This window comes from Podarcis tiliguerta (genome assembly GCF_965153285.1).
Source record: "Podarcis tiliguerta genome assembly, chromosome: 3".
In the NCBI taxonomy this organism is placed as follows: domain Eukaryota; kingdom Metazoa; phylum Chordata; class Lepidosauria; order Squamata; family Lacertidae; genus Podarcis; species Podarcis tiliguerta.
Window position 1 is genome coordinate 11,566,464 of NC_139536.1, and position 24,918 is coordinate 11,591,381.

At 44.8% G+C, this 24,918-nt stretch overlaps 1 protein-coding gene across 5 annotated transcripts in view; it reads left to right on the forward strand.

Annotated features, from left to right (window-relative positions):
• RTN4 (reticulon 4) overlaps positions 1-24,918 on the forward strand; it is a 73,887-nt gene that overhangs the window by 16,307 nt on the left and 32,662 nt on the right. The window contains exon 3 of one of the 5 annotated variants that reach the window (XM_083432503.1): positions 966-3,302. The exons of 2 other annotated variants lie outside the window; for them this stretch is intronic. In XM_083432503.1, the coding sequence (XP_083288629.1) occupies positions 966-3,302 (2,337 nt within the window). Of the gene's footprint in view, positions 1-965; positions 3,303-20,950; positions 21,285-24,918 lie in introns of those variants that run through there. 2 more of the 5 variants (XM_083432504.1, XM_083432507.1) reach the window with 2 other exon arrangements.

Genomic DNA, 24,918 nt, shown 5'->3' on the forward strand with positions numbered 1-24,918 from the left:
TGCAGGCTTCGCAGCTATCCCAGAAGCCAGAACAGCAAGAGGGATCGCTGCTTTTGCTGCGCAGCGATCCCTCTTGTTGTTCTGGCTTCTGAGATTCAGAATATTTTTCCCCCTTGTTTTCCTCCTCCAAAAACTAGGTGCGTCTTATGGTCTGGTGCGTCTTATAGAGCGAAAAATACGGTATATAGTTAAGAGACTGGGCTTCAGATTCTTTGAGTTTTCCTCTTCCTCCTTGTATTTATTCCCCAGTTTACTGTCAACATTCACACTGGCTCTTAACTATGGTTAATGCTAAGCAGGATTCCCCTTGTTACCCTGGCTTGAAGTTGGTTTGCAAATGCTGATTTAGAGGGAACCTACTTCGTCTTAAGCATAGTTGGTGCTAAGTAGGATTGCGGTGAGTCCTCAGTTCCTAGGACACACCCTCTTTTTCAGGGGTAAGATTTGAGACCAACCGCATTCATTTGCCTTTAATGGCCGTCATAGCGTCCTCTTTTCTCTCTCTTCAAAATATGGAAGCCTTAGTTGAAGACTTGGGAGGGAGAGGAAATGCTTTACTTAATGCCTTCTCCTACTCTCTTGGCTATGGTTAAGAGAACATCAATATTATTTCATCACGGGGTTGTTATTATTCACTTGCTTTTTTCAAAAAAAAAAAAAAAAGAGTGGGTAGGAGAACGAGACCTATTTCTCAGGCTTGTTCTGCAAAACCTGTGTACTTTGCATTGCTCTAAGCTCTCCCCTAACCTTATTGGATTGCACAACATTTGCTGCTTCATTTACATTTACCCTCTCTTAGCTTTAATATTGCATGCTTTCCCTACTAACCTTTCTAGCTGTAAGCGTTGAGAGCTAGCTACTGTGGTTTTTTTTTTGGGGGGGGGGGGATCTTGTCGTTAAAACTTGCCTTAACTTTCAGACCACTTGCACTCTTCGCTAACTTTCCTTTCTGTCCACGGCCACAGACAAAGGTATGGACTTGCAGGAGCAGCTGGGTCGTGCATGGCGAGAAGATTTCGCTGCAGCCCCCCTTGACGCTACCGCTTCTCTTCCTTCTCTCTCTCCTCTCTCAGCCAATCCTTTTAAAGACTACACAGCCCCCAACGCAGTATCAGGCGGGCTACCTACAAAGGGCAGTTACGGTCAGGTTGAAAGCCAGGCATTTACCGCTGCTACCAAAAACGCACGGAACCCGTTCCTTGAAGATGCTGGTGGTTCAGAAGCGAAACCTTCGGAAGCAGTGCCCTCTGACACTGGGACAGGGCTATTCTTTTCATCTCAGACCAAGGAACCAGTAGGCACCAATGAAGTGTTTAATATAGAAAAACTATCTCCGCACCAGCAGGACTCTTCTCCAGAATCTCCTGTCGAGCTGTTTGTGAAGCACGATAATGATGCATCTCTTGAAGACCGAAAGCACGATGCTGACGAAAGTATGGCTTTCGTGGACCTTTCCGCAAGGGACGACTATGTGGACTTCAAGCCTTTTGAACCATCGTGGGCTAGCAATGAAAGCAGCAGTTTGAAAGAAATGGCTAGGAGTCAGATGGATGGTGTAGGTAAATATGACACGGAGGAGGCTCAGACTCTGCCGGTAGAAAAAGACTTTGGAAAAGAGAGCGAGAAGAAGCTTGAAAGCAGCAATGAAGATATTTCTTTCCCCAGCACTCCAGAAGCCTCAAAAGAATTTTCAGAAGCTTACATTACTTGTGCCAAGTTTGAATCAGCTGTGACAGTCGAGGGCAGCGCAGCCAAGTCTCTGGTGGAGGAGCAGGCTTCTGAAAATAAAACAGATGAGAAAAAGATAGCAGAGATGAAGGCCCATTTTGGCACGGAACCAAGCATTGCCCACAATGAGTTGGCAAGTGGCCAGGGCAAGAATGCTGAATCTGATAAAGCCGAGAATCCACTGGCGTCTACTGATGCTCTGGCCAATATGCCCGAAGGTCTTACTCCTGACTTAGTGCAAGAAGCATATGAGAGCGAACTTCATGATGCAGTTAGCCCCAAACTTGCTTACGAAACGAAGATCGATTTGGTTCAGGTGTCCGAGTCGTCGCAAGAACCCTTGAATGTGGCCGTGCAGCTCTGCCCCTCGTTCGAAGGAGGGTCTGAAACAGCTCCATCCCCTGTCTTGCCAGATATTGTCATGGAAGCACCGTTGAACGCAAGCGCTGTTGGGGTGGTCGCTCCTGCCGTGCAAACCGAAGCCTCCCCTTCGGAAGCGTTTGCTGGCGATTACGAGAACGACTACGAGAATGTAATGCAGAAGTCTGAGGAGCCTCCCTCGTATCAGGAGGCAATGAATGTACCCACAAGTCAAGCACAGGAAACCAAGGTTGATGCTGCCGATAAAGAACCCGGACATAAGAATGGTGCAACTGCGGAAGACTTGGAGAATTCTTATATATCCATTGCGTGCGACTTAGTTAAAGAAACTAAGGTTTCCAATGAATCTGGTTTGCCGGCCGTTGCAGAGAAATCCAAGGAGGCGATTTCAGAATGTGTTTCCCAACCTGTGCCTGAATATGCCGAGCCTGACGAGAAAGCACCCGGGAAAAGTGACTTATTTGGTAGTTGTCAAGAACCTGTCCTTGCTCAGAAAGAGAGGGAAGCTGTGAAAGAGAAAAGCACCGCATCTGCTGCTAAGATTGTATCCAAGGAAGGCTGGGAGGAGAAGCCGAAGGAGATGCCACCTTCCCTTAGCAAGCCTTACCTAGAATCCTTCCAGCCTCAGACTGAACCCCCCAAAAATGCACCCACTGGTTGGGCTCCAGAAGTAGCAAAGGAGGAGAAGACATGGAAGGAACTAGACATGGAAGAACTACGTACTGGCGCAGGTTATTTCCCTGTTCCCAAGGAGCTCAAAGTGGGAGACAAAATTGTGTTGTCTGCAGAATCCTCTCCAGAGACGGATGACTTCCCCACAGTTCCTTATCAAGCTGCTAAGTCGGTGATGGAAAAAGATGTGTTGAAGGAGATGGAAAGCAGAGAGCCCCGTGATGCATTTGAATCGGAGGCAAGGCAATCTCCTTACCAAGAGGTGGCCCACGACCTTTCTTTAAAGAATGTGCAAGTCAGAAATGAAGAGAAAGGTCCTGCCTTGGGAAAACCCTCCGTGAAACCGGACAGAGAAGTGCCTGAAGCAAGGAAGGAGATCTCGCCCCCAGCTGATGTTACTCCTTCTCCGGCAGAGAAAAAGTTAGACAGTGTAGGGAAGGGAGCTGAGAGAGGAGCTGCTTCTGTCAAGGAAAAGGAGAAACCTGCCCCTATGTTTTCATCAAAGCTGAGTAAGCCTTCAGGTAACCTGCTTTCACTTCCTTTGCATTTCACTAATCAATGTGTTTCTTCAGCATGCCGTGGCTTGTGTCCCTCTCGAAAATGTGTGTCTCACGATCTGGCTGTACATCTCTCTGGTGGCGTCTGCTCAGAAAGCGGCCGTATAGATTTCCTTCCCTCTCTGCCTGCTGCCCAGCCCTTCTTCCCAACATAATTGCTTGAGGTTGAGATTTTATGCTGCACATAGAAGGAGGTTCTGCTGCTTGCTTCAAAACTGTTGCCTCTGTTGGGTCTTCTGTGTAGAATTTGTCTAAGGCAGAAGATGCCTTTGGGTGATGCTTGCTGGTGGTGCTTCTAATCTGGATACTCTAGATTCCCAAACTTGGGTCTCTAACTTGTCCTGCTAGCTAGGGATGATAGGAGTTGTAGCCCCAAAACAGCTGGAGACCCAAGTTTGGGCAACCCTTCTTTAGACACAGTCTAGAGAGTTGAGCCTCGTTTAACCAATACACTTCCTGGGATTATTGCTGTGCAATGATGTCGAAAAGATAGGAATTTTAGGGGAAAGCTTTTGGGAGAAGATTCAGGTAGGTAGCCGTGCTGGTCTGACGCAGTCGAAATAAATAATTTTTTAAAAATTGTCCAGTAGCTATTTTTGGTCATCTGCATACGATCCCTTGCTTTTTGCTTTTGGACTAATTGCAGTCATTAACAGTCGTCAACAGGTTTACCATACCCATTGAGTCAATCATCGATCTCCTACTACCCTTCTGAGAAAAAAACCCACCCCACCCTCCCACTATAGATAAGGGTCCGGTGACTTCTGTATCAGTGTATCCGAAGAAGTGTGCATGCACACGAAAGCTTATACCCAGAACAAACTTAGTTGGTCTCTAAGGTGCCACTGGACAATTTTTTAATTTATTTTTTGGGAGAAGTGAGGGTTTATATTATAAACCTATGTTGTGGCTGTATTTGAAATACTCTGCACAGTTACCCTGTTTCAAAACGGATATCTCAGAACTGGAAAAGAAGAAAAAGGCAACCTAAATGATCAAAACTGGAGCACTGTATGAAGAAAGGCTAAAGCCTTTTCTTGTCCTTTTGGAGAAAATATGACTGAAAAAGTATGGTGGAGGTGTGCTGAGGGTGAATAGAGATTTTTCTTCTCCTCCCTGTCTATTAGAATGCAGATAATTAGCTTAAAGAATTTGCTTCCATAAGGTGTGGTGATTGATGGCTTTCAAAGTGGGGTTGACAAATTCATGGAGGATAAGTCTTCATCTGCCAGTTAGCTATACTTCTCCAATGAATTCCAGTTATTGGATGCAACAGCTAGACATAGAGGCCACCTGAATCCAGGAGGGGGTCCTGGTCTACCTTCTCAATAAAAGCTGCTGAGTTGGAAACAACAAGAAAGGACTGTTGGCTTCAATGCTGCTTGAGCCCTTTGCCCAAGTGTTTGGACACTTGCACACTGAAAGGTTGATGAATCATGGACGGTGTCTAAGGTTCGGCTAGTCAGCACAACCTACTTGGTACCATGGGGGAAAATCACCTGTATAGAATTATCATAGCTTACCCAGGGTTCGGATAAACATGCAGAATTTTTTAAAAATTGTGTTGTATTGATTTCCAATTACGAATGAACTAGATAGAAGAAATAATAGTATCAACAATAGCTGCAACAGGTTGGAGTACAAAGCCATCACAAAAAGGGGAAAATAGAAGCAATCCTAGTTGGAGTTCCTTGGATGTACAGTAGTCAGATGAAAGTGTGTGGAACTTTCACCTGACTATTGTCTGCACCTCATCCAGAATGTTGTCACCAGAATCATTCACCTCTCTTGTTGCCCACACTGTATGAAGCACCCTTCCTCAGTTGCTTCCCCAACAGCACACACCCTCCTTCAGTTTTACCACTTGGAACAGTCTGAAGATCTCCTGCTCTCTAAAAACACCCTACCTATTGCTACCCATTAGGCCCAGAGCTCCCTCGTCTATCCTCTGTATGGCTCTCTCCCTTCCTTCAAACCCAGGGGGCAGAGAATCTCTTTCAGATGGAGGGACCTCAATCTCTTCTCTGGGGAACCTTCTGAGGGACATGGGCCACTGGTAGGCAGCACCAGAGGCGAAAGTGGGGGGCGGGAAGCGAATTCAAATGTCATCTTTGTACAGGAGACTGGTTTCCACACTCCCCTTTCCTCTGATCTCCATCCAGACAAGCAAGAGGTATTGTTACGAGTTCAAGAGCATATTCCAGCCAGGCAGAAACACTTGGGGTAGGACTTTAGGGCCAGGGCCTGAATATAGAAGTTTGGAGGTTTCCGAGGGCCATGTTTGACCCCCAGGCCTGAGGTTTCCCACCCCTGCTTTAAACCAGGGATAGAGCGCATGTGGCATTCCAGATGTTGCACTCCAATTCCCATAGTCTCAGGCCATTGTTGGCTGGGGTTGATGGGCACTGGAGTCCAATTGCGTAGTGAAGGCCACAGGTCCCAACATCTGGATGGCTTTAAACATTTTCTATGACGCCTTTTCCTGAGTTATTACCCAACTGAAACAGCTTTTGCCCAAAGCGCTAGACTTCCCTGTTACTCTTGCTCACCCATCCCTCCTTTTTAGAATCTCGCTTCCTTCGATGCATCTTTCGCAGGCCCTTTGGAGCAGAAACCTGCCTTCTGTTTTTAGCTTTGTAAGTACCAAATAAATTGACGGTACCGTGTAAGTTAGTAACAATCTTTCCTGCCACTGGCCAGAATGAAACGGGTACGGCTGAGTCTTGAAGGAAGTTCACAGTCCACCTGGAACATCTTTTGATGAAGCTCTGCTGAACTAAGAGGAAAAGGGGGAAGAACTTATTCTTGGTGATTATCATCCTCCAGTGTCCTCTTATTCTACAGCATACCCGTATCCCCCTTTTTGATTCTGAGTTAGACAGACGCTAAGGAAAATTGGGGACAAAAAGAAACAGCCACCAGAAAATCCCAAGAATCTGTGTTGAGGTGATAAGGAAACTTTCGGGTGTTCTTGTTCAGCAGGACCTGGAGCCCAGCAACAGAAATTGTTGCTTTGCGGGGGCAGTCAGGGAACCGTGTCTGGGCAGAATCTTTCCCCCTGTTGGGTCTCCTACCTCTCATTGTTGTTGCGCAGAATTGTTTGCCACATTCCAGTTGTGTGTGACTTTCCACTTCAGAACACTGTGCCCCTTGTTGAAAGATTCCTGTGAATTATGCATAAGCCTCTGACTCAGCGGAAAAACTGCTTCTGGCACAGAGCAGAGCCATTCTTTAGCCTTGGTGTGGGATACCTCTGAGTTGCCTATTGTGATGTCCCTTTCAATGCTTCATTTCTGTGCTTATGGTTTAAAAGCAAAGGCTTAATTCTGTGCAAAGGTGTCTGCCTCATGCCACTGTTTTGTGCCTTCCCTGTGCTACACTTGAAGAGCTGGGTCCTGAATTAGACATACCTTTTCAGAATTTCCTTTCTAAAGGTTTTTGTGTGCTAGCTTCCCAAGCAGACCCTGTTAATCTATATTACAGCAACAGCAATAATTTTTGCATCACTTCTGAACCGCCTGCTGTGTTAGAAATCTGAAATTTGCAGCAGTCCTTCTCAGTGCAGCAGTTCTGATTTTATAGATATTGGTTGATATAAAATCTTAGCAATGCCTTAAGTGGAGCCATTGAAAGCAATAAACCTACTTCAAGTAAGAGTAACATTTGATATAGGGATGTGGGTGGCGCTGTGGTCTAAACCACTGAGCCTCTTGGGCTTGCCAATCAGAAGGTTGGCAGTTCGAATGTCCACAAGGGAGTAAGCTCCCGTTGCTCTGTCCCAGCTTCTGCCAACCTAGCAGTTCGAAAGCACACCAGTGCAAGTAGATGAATAGGTACTGTTGCAGCGGGAAGGTAAACGGCATTTCCATGTGCTCTGGCTTCTGTCACGGTGTCCTCTTGTGCCAGAAGCTGTTTAGTCATGCTGGTCACATGACTCAGAAAGCTGTCTGCGGACAAACACTGGCAACCTCAGCCTGAAATGAGATGAGTGCTACATCCCATAGTCACCTTTGACTGGACTTAACCATCTAGAGGACCTTTACCTTTACCTAACATTCGATACCACATAAATATTTTAACTAGGGCACAATTTTTGTATTTAATACCATCAGCCAAAGGCAAGCATAGAATAATATGAATGTGTTATGCATAGTAAATGAATTGAGTGATACCTTAAAATTAATCAGATCAGTCAAACTGCAGTAAGTTTTATAAACGGTTGTATTTGGTAGTCGATAACTCTCCATTTTGCTGATGCTGATGGAGAAGTGATACATTAAAAAGCTTGAAATATAAATAATACAAAAAGACCCCACTGCTCTGACATTTAAAGTTCTAATATACATTTTTAAGGATAAATGACCAAATTGGTAAAGGGGTGAGCTGGGCTGGCACTCACCTCTATGCCACTTCTAAACTGGTTTTAAAAGTGTGTTCCACAGCTATGGTTTCTTCCCCTTAATCTGCCTGCTGCGCTACCAGCTTTTAAAAATAGAAAACACTTCTCTTGCTCTCCATTTGAACTCTGTCTGTTGTTTATTATGTATAACGTGTTTAAAAAACAGACAGGTATTGTGCTGATGCTGCCAACAACAAACAGAGCAGAAGGCAGTTGAAAAGGAAGCCTTTGTTTTCCTTAGCTCTTTTTGACTGAAGTTGAAGGTTGTGGCAAGCATTTAACAGCAGTTATGTTGCTGCTGAAAAAGTATGAAAACAAAAACCACCTTTTCGCTTTGAAATTGTGGTATAGGCATGGAAAGAACTGCCTGCTGTTATAAAAGGCATGGAAAATCTGACCCAGAAACGACTTTGTAATCAATGCGCATGGTCCCAGCTGAAGATAGGTAAGCTAAAGTAACAATGAAGAAGTAAATTGAAACTCAAGAGCTAAGTAAATTGAAACTTCAGTGGAGTTGTAAGTGAACGTTCTCTGGATTGCATCTACTAGCATGACTTTCCACTACCTTCGCATCCACTAACATGGCCTTGTAATCAAAAACATCTGGAAAACCTCAGCTTGATGAAGGCTGCGCTAGCAGTTAAGAGACCCCCCTAATTAAGTTTTAAGAAAATGTAAAAGGTAAAGGGACCCCTGACCATTAGGTCCAGTCGTGACCGACTCTGGGGTTGCGGCGCTCATCTCGCTTTATTGGCCGAGGGAGCCGGCCTACAGCTTCCGGGTCATGTGGCCAGCATGACTAAGCCGCTTCTGGTGAACCAGAGCAGCACACGGAAACACCGTTTACCTTCCCGCCGGAGCAGTACCTATTTATCTACTTGCACTTTGACGTGCTTTTGAACTGCTAGGTTGGCAGGAGCTGGGACCGAGCAATGGGAGCTCACCCCGTCGCGGGGATTCGAATCCCCGCGACGGGAGAAAGGAGGGAGAAAGGTTGTTTTCTGCTGCTCCAGAGAAGTGGACACAGAGCAATGGATCCAAACCAGAAGAAAGAAGATTCTGGTGTTTCCTGCTTGGCAGGGGGTTGGACTCGATGGCCCTTGTGGTCTCTTCCAACTCTATGATTCTATGAATCACTAACCTTCTGATCAGCAAGTCCTAGGCTCTGTGGTTTAACCCACAGCGTCACCCGCGTCCCTAAGGAAATGTAGGGTTGGAATAAATACTGGAGTGTGGGACCATAAGTCAGTGGTGGAACACATGGTTTGCATGTGGGAAGACACAGGTTCAACCCCTGTCATCTACAGTACAGTTCAAAAATGGATTTGGTAGCAGATGGTAGGAAAGACTTCTCTGCCTAAAATCGTGGCGAGCTGCTGTCAAGCCGAGCCAGATGGACAAACAGGCTGACATGATATAAAGCAGTTTCCTCTGTTCTTGATTGTCACACTGGCCAAACAATTCTGATGAGAAGAGGTGAATTTAAAACCATCCCTGCCATACGAGGTATTGGAAGTACATTTCGTATGCTCTCTTTTACCAGACATTGTTCTCAAATGCAGACATGGAATACATCTGCACTGGTCCACAAACCAGCAGAGGTCAGATGCTGAGCTTTCTTCCTTTTGCTTTTTTAAATGTTTCTAGCTGCTGTGGAATTAAAGTTACAAAGCAAAATGTGCAGGCACTGTTGAACAATTACTTTGTGAAATATGGACCTGCTCCCACCTTTCATTGCTTCTAACCAATGTGTGAAGTCAGAGATGTGATTGACAATGGCTACAGAGAACTTTAGAGTCATACAACTTCAGTAGAAGACCCTCAAAATGAGCCAGGAAGTATCATCTTCAGACAACTGAAAAGGGGCTTCCTGGTTTATTTGAAAGTTATTTTTGAGTCTTCTTTGGTGCATGTTTCGCTTTGGTTTTTCTATGTAGATTCAGACAGTACAGTTTGGTACAGTTTGGTTCATTTTGAACCTGTTTTTCACCCCTTTCCTGGGAAAGAAGTGATAGTTGCCCAGAGAAAATATCGAGAAACCCATTATTTTAGTATACCTATGACTGTACAATAGCATATCTGAAGGGTTTTATTAGATAGGTGAGGGAAATTAATTAACTATATTTTATCCACCTACAGACCCACGTGTGTGGGTTAGGAGACAACAAGTTTACTTCTTGTGTTTTAAAAACATTGGCCTGAACAAAGTTCGAATCCCATCTTATGCAGTTCAATTGAAAGCATAAATATTAGCTATTAGGCTAATTAAAAGTAAATGCAGGTAAAATACTTGTGTTTACAGCTTCAGGTATGTACCTGATGCTGGAGCGATGAGAGGCATGTCTTTCTGTGATATGACCATGTAAAAAAATGGGGGTTTTTTTGGGGGGGAAGGCAAGGGATGGGGTTGTGGACCCCCAGGATTCCTTGACTGGGAAACACTGATGTAAATGCATAACTGGAGGGGGTGGTTGGGTATTGTGATCGAGAAAACATGGGTTCTACCAGTGCTACTGCTGAGGCACTGGGAAATATAAACCCTATAGTGCAGTCCAGTATTGCTGTCCAGTTTCTTGGATGGAATTTTTAAAAGTGAAATTTGGTGGCAGGTTCTAGAATTAATAATAATAAAATTATTATTATTATTATTATTATTATTATTATTATTATTATTATTTATACCCTGCCCTCCCTGGCCAGAGCCGGGCTCAGGGTGGCTAACACCAGTAAAATTACAGGTTAAAATACAATTTAAAATGCAGCCTCATTTTAAAAGTAGCCCATAGATCAAAACCATAAGAGGGGTGGGGATTGATATCCTGCCTGAGGGGAAAAAAATAAGGGTATTCTAGTGGGTGGGTCTGCTGCTGCTGCTGCTGCTGGTATAAACGCTAAAAAGGAAATATCGGTACTCATATCAAAGACTCAAATCCTTTTTTTTTTTTTTTTTGCTGGAAAAGAAAATAGCGACTGTTGACTTCAGCTGATAACATTGTTGTCGTTGCTGCCAGGTATAGATAGTAAATAGCTGCAACAAGAGTACACTGCTTGTTTTTCTCTAACAATTTAAATATTGAATTTATTCAAACATGGGCATCTTGACCCTTGGTTGCTGTCAATCTTAAATCTTTTTTGACCTCTCCTCCACTGCATTTGAAATGCCATGCCTGGTCTTGCACTGAATGCAGTATCGCCAGCCTGTGGTCAGTTGATCAAAGAGCTACAGTAACATAACTGGTTTACAACTCATAAAATGTTTTGAGTTCTTCACATGGTGGAGGGCAGCAGAGCTCTTGTGTTCAACAGCTGGCAGAATTTCCACAGGTTAAGCCTTTTCTTGTATGGCAATATAATTATGAGGAAAGCTCCTGCTGTCATTATCCCTGTTAGACATTTTATTTCTTGCACTGTTTTATTTTGGGAACTATTAACCCCCCATGCAAAATAATATAAATTGGATATAATACTAAGTACAGTGGTACCTCGCAAGACGAATGCCTCGCAAGACGAAAAGCTCGCTAGACGAAAGAGTTTTTTGAGTTGCTTCGCAAGACGAATTTCCCTAAGGGCTTGCTTCGCAAGACGAAAACATCTTGCGCCTTTTTCTTAAAACCGTCAATGCATTCCTATGGGAAACCGTCAATGCATTTCCTATGGGAAACCGTGCTTCGCAAGACGAAAAATTCACAAGACGAAAAAACTCGCAGAACGAATTAATTTCGTCTTGCGAGGCACCACTGTACTATATACATATTTTATACACTTCTGTGTCCTCTTTTGCAAGAGAGCAGAAGGCCCAATCCACATGTAGCAAACTGGGCTCTGAAAACACAAAACATACATTTTCCCCACTGCCCGGAAGAATGCTTCTCTGCTGAGCAAGACAGGCTACACTTTAATAAACTAGTTACAAAAACAATAATGTGTACTGTATGGTCTGGAATTGCTTTGCATTGGCAGCGTTCAGAGAATTAGCAACCCCCTACACCACTTTCTGTTATGGCTGCGATAAAAAATAGACACTTCCATCTCCGTTTATAATAACTGCAGTTTATTGTAAACCGTGCTGAAAGATTAGTGTAATGTAAACTCTGCTGCAGTTAGTGAAAGCAACCCTGCTTCTTCCGAACCTATGGATTGCAGTCGGCTTGTTTCCACTAACTATGGTTAAAATAAAGCGGTTTGTCTAGGTTCACACAGAACAGCAAGCTGTTGCCTTGTGAATTTATAATGTTAAATTGTAGTTCAGGGTTGCATCCAAACCAGCCCTTTTGTGTTAGTCCAGTTATTCATCTAGCATAGTTGCTTATTAGGGGTGAGCTTCCGTTGTTCGGTCCCAGCTTCTGCCAACCTAGCAGTTTGAAAGCACAAAGTCCAAGTAGATAAATAGGTACCACTCCAGCGGGAAGGTAAATGGCGTTTCTGTGTGCTGCTCTGGTTTGCCAGAAGCGGCTTAGTCATGCTGGCCGCATGACCCGGAAGCTGTCTGTGGACAAATGCCGGCTCCCTCTGCCAGTAAAGCGAGATGAGCACCGCAACCCCAGAGTCAGTCACGACTGGACCTAATGGTCAGGGTGCCCTTTACCTTTTTAGACATTGTCACTTCTCAAGGACTCTCAGACACAATGTGTTTACCAGCCCTTCCATGAGAGAACCCTTAACCAGAGATCAAGTCTCCCTGCCTTATTAACATTGGACAGGCATTGCTATAGTATATACTATACTAGGACAGCTATTGCTATACTGTCTTAGATGCAAGCTGAAACCATTTCCCCCCCCCCAGCAAACATGTTCAGACACATGATTTAGTTATGCATACTTATCTCTAGCATAGTATGCTTTTATCTGTGCATCTTTGATGGTAGTTTTACGTTTTACATACACTTCAAAGATTTTTCCATTGTTGATTTCTAAATGTTTCTCAATTAATAAATAATGCTGAGCCATAAAGTATAGTTTATTAAGCCATGAGCGTTCCTTATTTGCTTCTGCCTTCCATTAGCAGCTAAACAAAGCAGACTGCTAGCTTAAGTGTGATGTCCAAGCCCAGGATTGTGGTTTTGTTTCGCCTAAACAAATCATGATTGCTAAGCCAACAACATGCCATGCATGCATTCACTAGTCAACACATTTTTTAAAAACACAGTTAAAACTAACCAGAGATTCGGAGAACAGCACTAAAGCACTCTCTCCACAGCTCATCAGTGTTCCTTAAACATTCCAGCGTATTAAGTCAGTCAGTAGACACCTGTCACTCACTCACAAGGTTAGAAGTACAGCAACCCTCTTCACTGAGGCTACAAAGAAATGGTTGGGGAATTATTATTATTATTATTATTATTATTATTATTATTATTATTATTATTATTTTATTATTTATACCCCACCCATCTGGCTGGGTTCAAAGCGGTAAGGCAATAAGAGACCTGAGTTCAAATCACCCAATCAGCTGTGAAGCCCATCAGGTGAATTATGGGGAGGGGTCCATTTTACAAACCGCCTGCCTGCCTTACAAGGGTGATCGTTGAGGATGAAAGAGTACCATATTTAGTATCAAATTTAATAAATGATAATACACAAATTTAATAATTAACACATTGGTTTACAGACTCCACTAACCTGGAAGTAGTACCTCGGGTTAAGAACTTTACCTCAGGATGGGAACAGAAATCGCGCGGCAGTAGCAGGAGGCCCCATTAGCTAAAGTGGTACCTCAGGTTAAGAACGGACCTCCGGAACGAATTAAGTTCGTAACCAGAGGTACCACTGTAATACATTCTACAGCTTTTAAAATGTGTTTGTGGAAATGGGTTATTGGTTTTAGTTTCGTTATGTGTATTGAATTTTTCTGTTGCGAACAGCCCTGGAATCTTCAGCTGAAGGGCGGTATACAAATCTAATAAATAATAATAATATAATAATACCGTATATGCACCACCTCAAGTCCTTTGGGATACAAGAAATCTTATCCCAAGGTTTCACTAACTCCAAAATAGCAATCTAGGGATAACCCCTCTTTTATCAGCCGGCAATCTGCATTCAGAAGCACAGCTGATGTGACCTGAGATGTTTTGTTTATCGGAGCTGATATTTAGTGATTGCTTTGTCTTTTGAATAATAAAAAAAATGTTTATCTAATCTTTGCTCTTCCCCCCAGAGCTTATCTACATTTGTGGGCCATCAATCTGTCTCGTGGTACTGAATTTCTAGGTTAATTAATAATCCGACTGATTATCCAGCTGTAGTATTTATGCTTTCCACAGTGCATAAGTGGCTTTCTGACCTTTTTGAAAAGGGAAAGGGAGGCTGTTTGTCTTCAGAACGATTTCTGGTTGAAAACAGCAGTCAGCTGTGTTTTTCTTCCTCACACCAAAAATGTCAGCCGCTGAAGCACATTCCCTTTCAGTCCCAATGTATAATTTAGGCCCTGCCTAATTAATATTTGAAGGAGTGTCTCAAGTAGGTTCCAGGAAGAAAAGCATTAATATATGCATTAGGAAGGCTGCTTTTCTAAAGGAGGCTCATGTGTTTGCCCCATGAAACCCCCAGCCGTGAATTATGGGCTGCATCCAGCACAATGTCATACTCTGACCCATCGACACCAATGGATGTAAGTTAATTTGGCCAGTTGATTTCAGTGGGTTTACTCGTGAGTTTGACTTCCTTGAATACAACCCGAATTTACTTTGCCTGAACTTTGTCAATTTGTCTTCTTATTTTTAAGTGGATATGGACACGTGAATTTTATAGAACTGTGGTTTTGAAGGTACGGAGGTATGAAGCTAGCTGGAGAGGATTGCTCTTGAAGCTAGAGAACAGTTATAGGTAAATGATGAATAGGGAACATGGCTGGATAATACAAGGAGAAAGACAGCAAGCTATAAATATTCTGGAGGATTTTGTAGGTGCTGTTTGCTTACTTTCAATTCTATCCACAACCACAGAGACAGCGAGAACTTGAAAAATCTGTAGATAGCGTGTGTTTCTGTGACAGGTATATTCTATATGGAATTCCACAGAATGTGGAACTACAGAAAACATGCCACCATTTTAAAAACGTATTTCTCCAAACCAATGCATTACTTTGCAAACTGGGCTGCAGCAGCCGTAAACTCTGAACAGCATGTCCACCTTGCCAATGCAATGGTTGCTGGAGCACAGCAACCCCTTTCCTAAGATTTAAAAGACCCTGGTTGAATAAAAAAAAAGCCTTGACTTGATGGGGAAAAGACCATAAAGGAAGCGCCAGGCATAGTTCTCTGGGAACTGAGGTGCCACAACTGAAAAGGCCTTCTCTGTTGCAATTATCAGCCTCGCGTCACATGATGGCAAGAGGCCTCAAAAGAGGATCTTCAGCTTCAGGTAGATGGAAGATGTGATAGATTTTAGGGAACCCAGTTTCAAGTCTTAAGAGCCCCACATTCCCTTTCTTGTGTTGAGCTTTAGCCTCAGTCCACAAGATTTAGTAATTGTAGGGTGACCCTAAAGGTGGCTGGGCAGGGTTTGGAAATGAGAAAACTCCATTCTCCAGCTTTGAGATTCTGAAATAGGCACAGGAGGATTTGAAGGAGCACGACATTGTTCTCTCCAACTCCCTTCCCAGCCCTACTGAAATGCTGGTGATGTCTGAGTCAACTTGTAATCATTCTTCCACTGCAACTGATCTGTCGAATGTCCATGCTTACTCAAATGCACACTCTGCAGGAGGCTATTCTTCCCACACCATCGTCTGCTGGTCACTGTTCTTCTGCTCCCTTCCCTAATGCTCCTGCACTGCTCAACAAGGAAGAGGGATCTGTGTCCTACTTCTGTAACAATTCGCTGCAATAAACGTTGCTCATTTTCCTCTGGTGGAGCTTGGAGTTCAATATATTGAGTTTCTATCCTGTCTAGCTTTTCCTGTAACTAAGCAATTGCAAGTCAATGCCTGTGGCAAATAGGGCCTTATTGTTGGTGGCCCCCAAATTGTACAGTTTTCTTGCACCAGAAATCTGCATGTTGACCTTCCTTGTTCCTTTTTTAAAGGCCAGCGAAAGCACTTTGCTGTTTTATTTGTTTGGATTTATACCCTGCCTTTCACCCATGGAACTCAAAAGCATCCCACATAGATTTCCAAGTTCCCATCTAGGTACTAACCCAGAGCAGCTCATCTTTAGCAAGGTAGCTGAATTTTGGACTTTCCGTGTACTGAGGCTGTATTCTTTTAGCAGGCATTTCTGCTGCAAGGGTTAACGTACAAGCACCTGTTGTAGGGTTATATTGCCCGATAATGAGTTTTGATTGCTTCATTTGGAAATAGTTTTTATTATTTGTTGTTGTTTAGTCGTTTAGTCATGTCCAACTCTTCGTGACCCCATGGACCAGAGCATGCCAGGCCCTCCTGTCTTCCACTGCCTCCCGCAGTTTGGTCAAACTCATGCTGGTAGCTTCAAGAACACTGTCCAACCATCTCGTCCTCTGTCATCCCCTTCTCCTTGTGCCCCCATTCTTTGCCAACATCTGGGTCTTTTCCAAGGAGTCTTCTCTTCTCATGAGGTGGCCAAAGTATTGGTGCTGGAGGAGACTCTTGAGAGTTCCATGGACTGCAAGAAGATCAAACCTATCCATTCTTAAGGAAATCAGCCCTGAGTGCTCACTGGAAGGACAGATCCTGAAGCTGAGGCTCCAATACTTTGGCTCCAATACTTTGGCCGCCTCATGAGAAGTTTTTATTATGCTGCACCCTAATTGAAGCTCATGTGGAAAAGAGGCCTACTGCTTCTTTGATACCTTTCACTGGAAATTTGAAATACTCATGGTCATGGCTTGTCTTTTTGCATAAAATTTAAAAAATGCATCAACTTTCGTTGGAGCTTCTCTGCTAGGTAGTCAATAGGTAATTCTTAATCACCCCCCAAAAAGTAATGATTTACAAGCCTGCCTCACTTCTGTAATGTCGTTCATAAAAAAGCACCTTTGCTGATTCTGCACCATTAATGCTGTTCTCCTGCCAAGAGCTTGCTTTTACTGTATTTCAAAAGACTAATGTATCCACAAGAGCCGTCTTAATGCAGCTTTGCATCTTGAGAATATTCCCAAGACCGAAAGCAGAGCACTGCAGCCACCTAGTGTTTGCAAAGCGAAAAAGTTCTCTCCGCAATTGTGTTTTACACTTGCAAAAGTTTGACAGCTATGAAGTGTTGTTATTTCTGTAGCCTTTCCCTAAATGGCTTTTTATTTTACTCATTTATCACAGGATTTATATGCTGTTTGACGGCTCCCAAGTCCTCTTCTGGAGTTTTTTATTTTATTTTAAATACTAGAGTTAAGCATCTTAGTCAATTCCCATTGTGATATTTGGACAACTAGCAAATAAAAGGATATATTTTAAGGCAGGGGAAGCCAGTGTGATGCCTTCCAGATGGCTAATTGTCAAGCATGATGGAAGTTGTTGTCCAGCAACATCAGGAGTGCACCAAATTGGCTACCCCCATTTTAAGACATCTTTGACACTGGTGGCAGCTATATCTTAGATAAGTGGTCTTCATTCTGTCCTGGATAGCTCTACAACTACTTGGTCCTGAGCAGCGCCGGCCCACCCATGAGGCAAGGTGAGACAACTGGCTCGGGCAACAGAATGAACAGCTCTTGTTCCTGATATAGATCTTCACTCCCCGCTTCTTCCTTTGGGGGATGCCATTTTGTGGTTTGCCTCAGGTGCCAAAATGTCTTGGGCCGGTCCTGGTCCTGAGGCAGTTTTTAACAGCTAAGAAACCCCCTCAGGGAAAGAATAACCCAGAAAGATGTTTGTTGTTGTTTAGTCATTTAGTCGTGTCTGACTCTTCGTTACCCCTTGGACCAGAGCACGCCAGGCACTCCTGTCTTCCACTGCCTCCCGCAGTTTGGTCAAACTCATGCTGGTAGCTTAGAGGACACTGTCCAATCATCTCATCCTCTGTTGCGCCCTTCTCCTTGTGCCCTCCATCTTTTCCAACATCAGGGTCTTTTCCAGGGAGTCTTCTCTTCTCATGAGGAGGCCAAAGTATTGGAGTCTCAGCTTCAGGATCTGTCCTTCCAGTGAGCACTCAGGGCTGATTTCCTTCAGAATGGATAGGTTTGATCTTCTTGCAGTCCATGGGACTCTCAAGAGTCTCCTCCAGCAACATAATTCAAAAGCATCAATTCTTTGGCGATCAGCCTTCTTTATGGTCCAGCTCTCACTTCCATACATCACTACTGGAAAAACCATAGCTTTAACTATACAGACCTGCTTTTAATTGGCTAATCCCCCAAGACTCCCTGGAAAAGACCCTGATGTTGGGAAAGATTGAGGGCACAAGGAGAAGGGGACGACAGAGGACGAGATGGTTGGACAGTGTTCTCGAAGCTACCAGCATGAGTTTGACCAAACTGCGGGAGGCAGTGGAAGACAGGAGTGCCTGGCGTGCTCTGGTCCAGGGGGTCACGAAGAGTCGGAAACGACTAAACAACAACAACATGGTAGTATAGCCACATCTGGGAATATACTGGCCCCACTAGTCCCAAAGAACCATAGTTTCTGTCCTCTCCATTCTGAATTTGGAAGCATCCAAAGAACTGAGTGGATGATTAGAAAATTAGTCATAAAGGTAGAGTTTTTTCAAACTTTGTTAAGTTATGCAGTTAACCTGGACCCTAGGTTTTCACATGTTGGCAAGTAGAACCCACCAAAGATGCATCTGGGGACAAGGCTTTTACACCAATGTAGGGATCATTTGTGTGCACATGCTTTTTCATCTCTGCATTCATAGAATCGTAGACTTGGAAGGGACCCTGAGGGTCATCTAGTTCAACCACTCCTTACTGCTGCCTTGGTTCGTTGCATGTCTTCTCCTCTTCCTTGCTCAAGCCCCCCACCCTTGGGTGAAAGATTATCCTGCCTTCCAGAGGGTTGGACTAGATGACCCTTGTGGGACCTTCCAACTCTACAATTCTCCGATTCTATGAAGAATTCTGGAAACCTGGTAAGCCATGAATATTGCAAAAAATGGGGGGGGGGGTCCTCAAACCCACCCCCAACCAAATTAAGGCAACATAACAAAAATCACTGCTGAATATTGCATGGTTCTGCACAAGTGTTATGCAGATTTCTATTTTTGTGCTGCGCGTGGCATCTACAACCCTTGTAAATTCTAGTTTGAGGATAGGGTTGAAAATGCATAGTAGTCAATCCCTGATACATGGTTGTGGGTGCAGGACCCAACTAGCTATGGCATGCAACTTCAATACAGTAGATGCTCAGGTTGCGAACGTGATCCGTGCGGGATGCATGTTTGCAACCTGCAGCGTTCACAACCCGTGTCCGCGCACGCACCGGTTGCAGTTCAGCGCTTCTGCACATGCGCAAAGTGCGATTTAGTGGTTCTGCGCATGCATGACCACCAAAACCCAAAGTAACCCGTTCCGGTACTTCCGGGTTTCGGTGGTCTGCAACCCAAAAAGACGCAACCTGAAGCGGCTGTAACCCGAGGTATGACTGTATTCTGGTTAGCTCCTTCCCTTTACTCTAGCTGAGTAAAATGTGAATCTGCCCAGGTCTGTAACCTGTGCAAAACCTCTACTTTTTCTGGGCACAAGTAAGTGCTGAGCTTTGCCATTAGTCACACTCCCAGGCTTTTCTCTGCAGAAGCCACAAGGAGTAGACGCTTGCCCTCCAGTTCTAAATCACTGCACTGCACTTGGGAACCTGCCCACACTGCTGGCGCAGTGCCGTGCACTGCTGCAGCACTGGCGTGGCTTTGCTGTCGTGGCTTCCGGTATATCCCAACTCCAGATATTGAACCAGGAAATTCATGGTGTCAGTCCAGATAAACGCTGGTGGGGCTGGATTTTAAAACAAAGCAAACCAAAAGCCCTGCGTATTGTCATCGGAAATACTTATTGCAAGCACAAACTGAGGATTGGCTGTCGTGCTCTGCAAATCCTTCCAAACTGCGTGGAGTGGTGGCAAGCCAAATTGTGGTCTGTACTTTTAAGAAGGAGCAGCAGGCTGACCAGATGCACGGTTCTACCTTAAAAAAAAGAAATCCATTTTAAGGTGGCTGGCTTAGGTCCACAGCAGCCAAAAATTCAGCTCCCTGCAATTTCAGCATCGACATAGTCAAAAGTACTTTTTAAAAAAAATAGAACCTGGAAATTGATCCATGCCACACGCCAGTTAGCGATCAAGCGCCTGTAAAATACCTGCAAAGGCTGAAAGCTGATGCAGTGTAAGAATAGTTTGCAATGGAGCAAGTCCCCCAGTGTATATGTCACCTCTGTCCTGAACTCACTCAATGAGCTTCGACCAGGTGTGGGGAACCCTTGGCCCGCCAGATGTGGCTGAAGTTCAGGAACATCTGCAGGGTCAAAGGCTCACCACACTTGGCTTAGGCTAATCGCTGCAGCGCCCACCGTACAGGGAGGTGGTAACTATGGTTAAGTATTTTGAATACTTGAAATGCTGTACATAGATGTACAGTGGTACCTCTGGTTGCGAACGGGATCTGTTCCGGAGCCCCGTTCACAACCTGAGCAGAACGCAACCTGCATCTGTGTGTGTGCGGGTCGCGATTTGCTGCTTCTGCGCAAGCGCGTGACGTCATTTTGAGCGCATGCACGAGTGGCGAAACCCAGAAGTAACCCGTTTCGTTACTTCCGGGTTGCTGGTGGGACGCAACCTGAGAACGCTCAACATGAAGCGTCTTTAACCTGAGGTACGACTGTACAGTGGTACCTCGGGTTACATACGCTTCAGGTTACATACGCTTCAGGTTACAGACTCTGCTAACCCAGAAATAGTACCTTGGGTTACGAACTTTGCTTCAGGATGAGAACAGAAATCGTGCTCCGGCAGCGCAGCAGCAGCAGGAGGCCCCATTAGCTAAAGTGGTGCTTCAGGTTAAGAACAGTTTCAGGTTAAGAACGGACCTCCGGAACAAATTAAGTACTTAACCCGAGGTACCACTGTATTATTTGCCTGCAGGCATTTACTGGGCTTAAACTTTCATTTAGACCATGTATTATTTTCACCTTGGGTCCTTTCTTGCTGCCTGTAAGACCTCCTTGCCCTGCTGCGATTTTTTTTTACCCCACGATGCTCCCTAACGATCTAGCAACCCACAAGTTATTTGGATATACACAGTATTAAAAAGCTGTGTGTGTGTTTTCTGTCTTGCATCCTCAAGTCTCTTTCCCCCTGCCCTCCCCATCCCGTTTTTGCTACGGGCAGCAAGCAAACGGTTGCCACGGTAAGCAGATTGAAGCGAGGAATTAGCGCGGGGAATATCAGTAGCCTAGTTACAGATTGCACTGCGTCAGTCTGCTCCACACCCAGAAGACAGTCAGGTGACTTAAGTCCTGCAGCAGCCGTGCAGCAGGCAAGAGACTGCAGACCTCTGCTGGAGGAAGCCTGATGTGTCATCTCTCGGCTGCTTTATTTCTCCAACTGCACCCTTTCCATTGGTATGCATAATTGATAATCCCAGCTGGAGGGGCAGATCCATTGTGAAGAGAGATGGACAGCCAGCCGAGCAATTGGAAGGATAAGGGTATTTGCAGTTTTACTGTCAATTCTTTTTAAGCTTTTAACGATGCCGTGGGCTGCCCTCTGTACAAAAGAGGCTTATAGTGTGCGTTTTTCTCTAGAGGAGCAGTTTTTCTAGGAATGGGCATGAGGGCTCATGGCAAGAGTGTGGAGGGTGGGGAGTCTTTCAGAAGATCAGCTATGAGGAATATCTAAATATGGGGGAGCGTGGGGCGGGCGAAGGGTCATTTGCCTGACGCTCTGAATGTTTTAGTGGATTAAGTCCTGCCATCTGACGGCACAGGACAGCTTGCCTTTGGTATGTCCTGGTTGTACAAATGTCAGGGCCAGCTTCCATTTAGCTGATGTGCTGGCTCAGAGAGAGAGAGAGAGAGAGAGAGAGAGAGAGAGAGAGGAGCTTTTCTTATAATAAAAAAATCAACCCAACAAATGCTGCTAGTGGTTAATGTAATGTAATTTGCTAAATTAATGGATTTTCACCTCTGGATACAGTGCCGTCCTTTTACAAAGCAGAGTCCAGCAATACAGTTTCAAGTCTCCCTTGTTTTCACAGCCTCTCTCGTTCCTCGCTTTGTGACGCTATTTTTAGTTGGTTGTCTTAATGTTTGATATTCGGGGGGTTGTGGGTTCCCATGACTTACAAAACTGTTTGCCTTGCTTTGAATTGCAAAACCGGCATTGCCAATCCGAAGCACGCTGGGATAAAATAAGTACCTAGAGTTAAAACGGTTGACCTTCGCCCCTGCAGCCGCCGTTCTTTGTAATCTCTGTGTTGTGAAACTGTAAGAATTTTAAGTCTGTGCAGCACATTTAAGCTTTGGGTTGTGCCAGTAGAACAAAACAGGCTCTCTTTCTCTTCCCCTCCCTCCCCCCAGCTTTTAATCCAGCTATCCAAAACAATACTTTTCTTAAAGAGGTTGGGTGTGCGATGATGGGGCAACCCAGCCAGTCTGATACAGAGTCCAAGGTCCACAGTTGTGTGTTTCAAAAGCTTATGCATGTACGTTGCTTTCAGAATTTGCTTCAGTCATGCCCTCCCCTCCACCTCTTGAAGTGTTTGGCGTCGCCAAGTGTGGATGGATGCATATTAAGCTGTTTTATGCAGAGTCAAGCTATTGGTCCCTACAGCCCACTGTTGCTCGCTCTGTTAGGCTCTGGCACACTCTCCCTCACATGTGCCAAGCTTGCAGTGACCAACAAATTGTATATATGCATGCTGTTACTTCCCTTTTGGTGACGTATGCGATCCCAGTCTTGGCAAGAAAGGGTTACATTGGGTGGCGGATTAAAATTGCGTCGTTCTAATGAGGTAGGAATGAGCTTTTGTTTTCCGTTTAAGACTTATCCAGAGGGGTGATTTCCCATGCTCAGATCCAGTGCATATGACACACACAAACTTTGTGGGGATTGTGCTGATCCTCACCAGTCCAAATGGCAGAAGCAGGCTTAGTAAGGTCAGCAGCGTGGCGTAGCTCAGTTAAGGGGCTGCCATTTCCCTTTTTCTCCGCGATGCTTCCTCCTCCATTTCTGATTTAGTTCTGAAATCATGCAAGCTGCCATCTGTAAAGAGCTTAAAGCCAACCTCCTTACCCCTTTCAACACTTTACAAATGTTTTTTCCCCTTTTGACTTCCATTGCCATGGCCGCCATTTTGTTTGAAGGCCAAATGAGACCTTAGACCAGCCTTTGGCGACCTGGTGCTTTCCAGATATTTTTTTTTGGGGGGGGGGATCACAACTCCCATTGGCCCCAGCCAGTACGGCTGAGGGGACTTGTAGTCCAAAACACAGGGAAGGGCATCAGGTTGGCAAACACTAAGTTGGATGGTTTGTTGACTAACAGAGGTAGCAGTGTCCTTGGTTGCTACGTGGGTGAATACCTTGCTGCAAAGAGGTAGCTTCTTCAGCTACACTAGAGAAAGGAGGAGGATTAAAATGGATTAGTTTAGGCGCTTCCCAGTACAGACACACACAGGTTGCAATGTTTCCCCACACACTTCCTCACAAGAAAGCCTTGTTGGGAATTAATAAAATTCCCTTACCAGTGGTGTACAAGTCTAAAATCAGCAGCTTAGGATATCCCCATCTTTCCCCACCCCCTAAAGGAGAAGGACCCTCTTTTCGAAGTTTTTAATCATGAGCATTAAGACTCTTCTTTTGATTACTTGGCTGCATAATTCAGAGCTGGGATATGGGGTGGAATCTACCAACATAGAATTGTAGAATTGTAGAGTTGGAAGTGACCACGAAGACCATCTACTCCACCCGCCTACAATGCAGGAATCTTTTACCCAGTGTTTTTTTTCTGGGGAGACACAGGAGTACACATGCCCCTAAACATTTTGTGAATCTAAGTTTGGCCTCATTGAGAGGAAGTGTTTCAATATGAGTAGGAAAACGAGTACCCCTAAACATTTTTTTACAGAAAAAAAGCACTTCTTTTACCCAGCGTTTGGCTCAAACCCATGGCCCTGAGATTAAGAGACTGGATTAACACCTGGAACAAGTAATTGTTTGATAAATAACAAATAATAGTTCTGTTGTCCTAACTCAGGGGTCTCCAAACTGTGGTCTGTGGACCACCAGTGGTGCCCAGCTTCATTCAGGTGGCCCACAACACGCCTGTAGATTTGTGCCTGAAGATGAGAGAGAAGGCACATCCGCTGCGTTACATATTCGTATTAATTTTAAATTGTATTTTCTTGCCCCTTTTTATTGTATTGCACGTTTTGCATTTATTGCAGCCGCAATAAAACACAGAATGTGTAAGAAATAAAAGAAAGCAACACAGATACAATGGGAACCCCTACAGCAATTAGCACAAGGCATTGCAATTGCTGCAAGAGGCAGAAAATTTGATAGGTGGTCCGCCAAGACCCTCCGTGGTCTGTCAGGTGGTCCATGTAGAGGAGAGTTTGGAAACCATTCCCCATACCTGATAGAATTGACCCCAGCTTCTTTAAAGCTATCATAACCTTGATGTCTGTAGTAGTCCTCTTTCCCTGCTCATTAGTGCAGTGGTACCTCGGGTTAAGGGGGACGCGGGTGGCGCTGTGGGTTAAAGCCTCAGCGCCTAGGGCTTGCCGATCGCAAGGTCGGCGGTTCGAATCCCCGTGGCGGGATGCGCTCCCGTCGCTCGGTCCCAGCGCCTGCCAACCTAGCAGTTCGAAAGCACTCCCGGGTGCAAGTAGATAAATAGGGACCGCTTACTAGTGGGAAGGTAAACGGCGTTTCCGTGTGCGGCTCTGGCTCGCCAGAGCAGCGATGTCACGCTGGCCACGTGACCCGGAAGTGTCTTCGGACAGCGCTGGCCCTTGGCCTCTTTGAGTGAGATGGGCGCACAACCCTAGAGTCTGTCAAGACTGGCCCGTATGGGCAGGGGTACCTTTACCTTTACCTTTACCTCGGGTTAAGTACTTAATTCGTTCCGGAGGTCCGTACTTAACCTGAAACTGTTCTTAACCTGAAGCACCACTTTAGCTAATGAGGCCTCCTGCTGCTGCTGCACCGCCGGAGCCCAATGTTCTTATCCTGAAACAAAGTTCTTAACCTGAAGCACTATTTCTGGGTTAGCGGAGTGTGTAACCTGAAGCGAATGTAACCCGAGGTACCACTGTAGTCCTCTTCTTCCCTCTTTCT